General features: G+C 39.8%; 1 protein-coding gene across 1 annotated transcript; it reads right to left on the reverse strand.

Annotated features, from left to right (window-relative positions):
• Positions 1-1488: 1488 nt before the first annotated feature.
• On the reverse strand, positions 1489-2694 carry LOC132270426 (protein FAR-RED IMPAIRED RESPONSE 1-like). The gene has a single exon (XM_059771606.1). It carries the CDS (start codon positions 2692-2694, stop codon positions 1489-1491), a length of 1206 nt encoding a protein of 401 aa, XP_059627589.1.
• Positions 2695-3187: the final 493 nt, after the last annotated feature.

Genomic DNA, 3187 nt, shown 5'->3' on the forward strand with positions numbered 1-3187 from the left:
CTCGCATTTGATTTGACCAATCATGGAATCCATGTTTGATGTACTTGAGAGCTTCATTTTAAGTGAACGAGGTCTTGGAATTGACAGACCTTATCTTCTGCACTCTGCCACAATTACACCCCTAGCATTTGTTAACTCATTATACCTAATACGATGTTGTCGCTCACTGTCTGGATCAGGCGGATGTGGAGGTGGACCGCCTTCCATAACTTGAATATCGTCTTCTACCGCACCAATATCCATGTTTAATAATTCGCCATGGAAGTGGGCATTCCATCTACCCAGGGCTTGAACAGCTTCTGCATGAGTTTTATATGGATAATACCTTGCATTAGCATACCCTCATGTCTGTGCCTTTGCTTCCGCCAACTTCGTGTATATACTAACATTCTGGCCCTTCACTACAAGGTAAACCGACGGCCAGCCATTGCTTATACTTTGAAGGGCTGTCAATTTAAAAATGGGATGGGACGACTGCTATGGAGATACAGATGCCCTAAATATAATCTGAGGCATAACGTAGGTTGAAAATAATAAGTGGGGTCTTTAATGTTCTAAACAAACCATTCAATTGCAATGAAGGCAAGGAATAAATGGTCAAATATAAAGTGTTCAATATAAATAGGGAAGTGCAGTGCTAACTTAAATACAATATTTTTTACATAACAAATATACTGGAGTAGAAGATATCATGTACAGTGACACCCCTACAATATCTTGACCACTCAGCAAAATAAAGGAAGTGTAACCATGGCAATAACGAAGAAATCGCGATGAAGTACACTTATTGTACCCTGCTACCATATCATGGTAATTCTTGGAACCCTTGTTGCTCAAATGTAGAATTCATGTTTGGCATTTGGATCATTAGCGAGAAATTTATGTCACGTACAACATCTACATCAACTTCCTTTTTATATCACATGCATACAAAAATAGGTCGTTAAATTTCTTAAATAATTTCATGAGTTTAATTAATTTAGATGACATCACATACCTGGTTATTTAATGGAGTCATGGGCTGACCAAAATAAGTAGCCGGACCGTTATCCTAATCGTGGCCCTGTATTGAACATGTTGGCATATAACATTTATCAGAGCAGAAAAACTCTACTGGTATTTCAGCACCCTTCACCAAAAATCATCACTTCATCAATACGTTAGACTATAGATCATGTAGGGGATATATAAAACACAAAATAAGACTCACATTGTTTAAAATATATGTAGGGGTTGTCGTAGTACGACTACGACCTGGCACAACGGCCTTTCTCTTCTTCGCAGTGGCTCTTTCCAAAGCAGGTATGAGCCTACGTCTTCTTCCTTTCAATGTATCTTTCGTGGCAATCCCTTTGGGAGTTAATCCTTCTATGGTTTGCGCATGACTATTCGGCTCTATATTTGTATAGTTATTTCCCATGGCATTGGCTCGTGCAGTTTGGTTACATGCAGGCCTGGGATTAGGTTGTGCTCCTTGAGCAATCTTCTTCAAATTTTCACCTGCACCAAAACATTGTTGAATCCCTCCTCACTCACTGATGCAATGGCAGAAATTTTAGTTAGATAACGATAAAGGACCCTGTGTCGTCGCCTAATTTCTAATCTAGGATCTGTAATAACATCGCTGCCAAGTATGTCTTCCACCCTGCCATCCTTCCCATTTCTGGTCCACCTTTTTAAAATATAGTGGCTGGGTATTTCATTGGCATACATCACATCTTTAAGGACTTTCAGAGTGTGGCTGCACATGATACCCTCTATTTCAAATTTTCCACATGAACATGATAATAAGTCATCATCTGTCCTTGTGACGACCCGATGGAAGTTATCATTATAAACCACAACTTCAAATGAAAAAACCCCATTACCAAGGTCGTTGCACTGCCGGACATTTTCACTCATGCCAGCTACTATTAACTGTTCCTGAAAAAGGTCAAAGATGTTAGTAGTGTACAGACATCTGACTTGATAGAAAATAGAAGACCTTGTTTTCAGCCTGGGCATCTTATGCAACAAGTCATACTCAGCTGCACACTCCTTGTATCGTTTGTCGAACAAAAGCGTTTCAAAATGCTTGAAAAACTCTGGCAGTGCATATTGTCTCACTAAGTACTGTTTTAAGCGAGCATTGAAGCTCTCACTAAGCTGTGTAGTACGCATACCAGCCGACCACACATGTTTAACGTATGCTCTGGCCCATACATGTTTCAAACCAAATAAGTTGGCCAACCACTTGTTATTCTCTACAGCAAATTCCTTTTCCATCCACGCCCATTCCAGTAAGAATTCTTCCTCACAGTTAATTTCGTACATTAATTTAGATATCACACTTTTTATGCCTTTCCCACCAACAGACAAATTTCTTAGATGCTTTTGGGCATTCTGCATTAGGTGCCATGTACATAGAAGGTGTTTTGTATCAGGCATGACCTGGACTAATGCCTTTGCCATTGCAGCATCTTGGTCAGTCAAGATCGTCCTTGGTGCTTTATGGGACATGGCATTCAAGAATGTATTGAATAACCAACCAAAAGAATCGGTTGTCTCATCATACATGAAAGCTACTCCAAACACAACTGTCTCCCAGTGATGGTTCAAACCGAGAAAAATTGCAAAAGACCGATTCCCATGAACAAGTTTGTACGTGGTATCAAATGTCAGCACATCTCCAAAATGCCCATAATCTAATATCATTTTTGAATCGGCCCAAAATATATTTGTTGTCATTGCACTGTTGTCCAATTACACGGCATAGAAGAATGATGGATCTTCCAAACACTGTGTTTGGAAATAATTCATCAGCCAATTTGCATCACCAAGTTCAAGGTCGTTCTGTCTTCTCGTCTGAATATAATTTTGTACATCAACCTTAATGAAGCCAATACTTTCTCTACCACCAAATTGCCTTGAACTTAACGCAAAAGGCTTTACGAATTGGTATTCCACAATCGGCAACCAACTCCACATCAATAGCTTGCACTGACTTTATTTTTCGCTGCGACGGCATCATATGGGCACAATCCTCACTGATGAGGGGATGGTTGTGAGTATCTTTAAAATCTTTGACAATGTACTTACCAAATTCCACATTAAAGGCAATAAGCATGTGTGGACGACAATCGGTGCATGTTTCAGCCCTTCGATTCTTTGTTTTCTTGTCCCTCTTGTCCTCACCTCTTTTTCCCTC

The sequence above is a fragment of the Cornus florida genome, unplaced genomic scaffold (assembly GCF_030987335.1).
Source record: "Cornus florida cultivar Cherokee Brave unplaced genomic scaffold, ASM3098733v1 CherokeeBrave_3.0.0_Hap2_Chr08, whole genome shotgun sequence".
In the NCBI taxonomy this organism is placed as follows: Eukaryota; Viridiplantae; Streptophyta; class Magnoliopsida; order Cornales; family Cornaceae; genus Cornus; species Cornus florida.

What these genes read in the sequence shown, in the direction of transcription:
- LOC132270426 (XM_059771606.1), bottom strand. Translation starts at nt 2,694, where the DNA reads ATGATATTAGATTATGGGCATTTTGGAGATGTGCTGACATTTGATACC.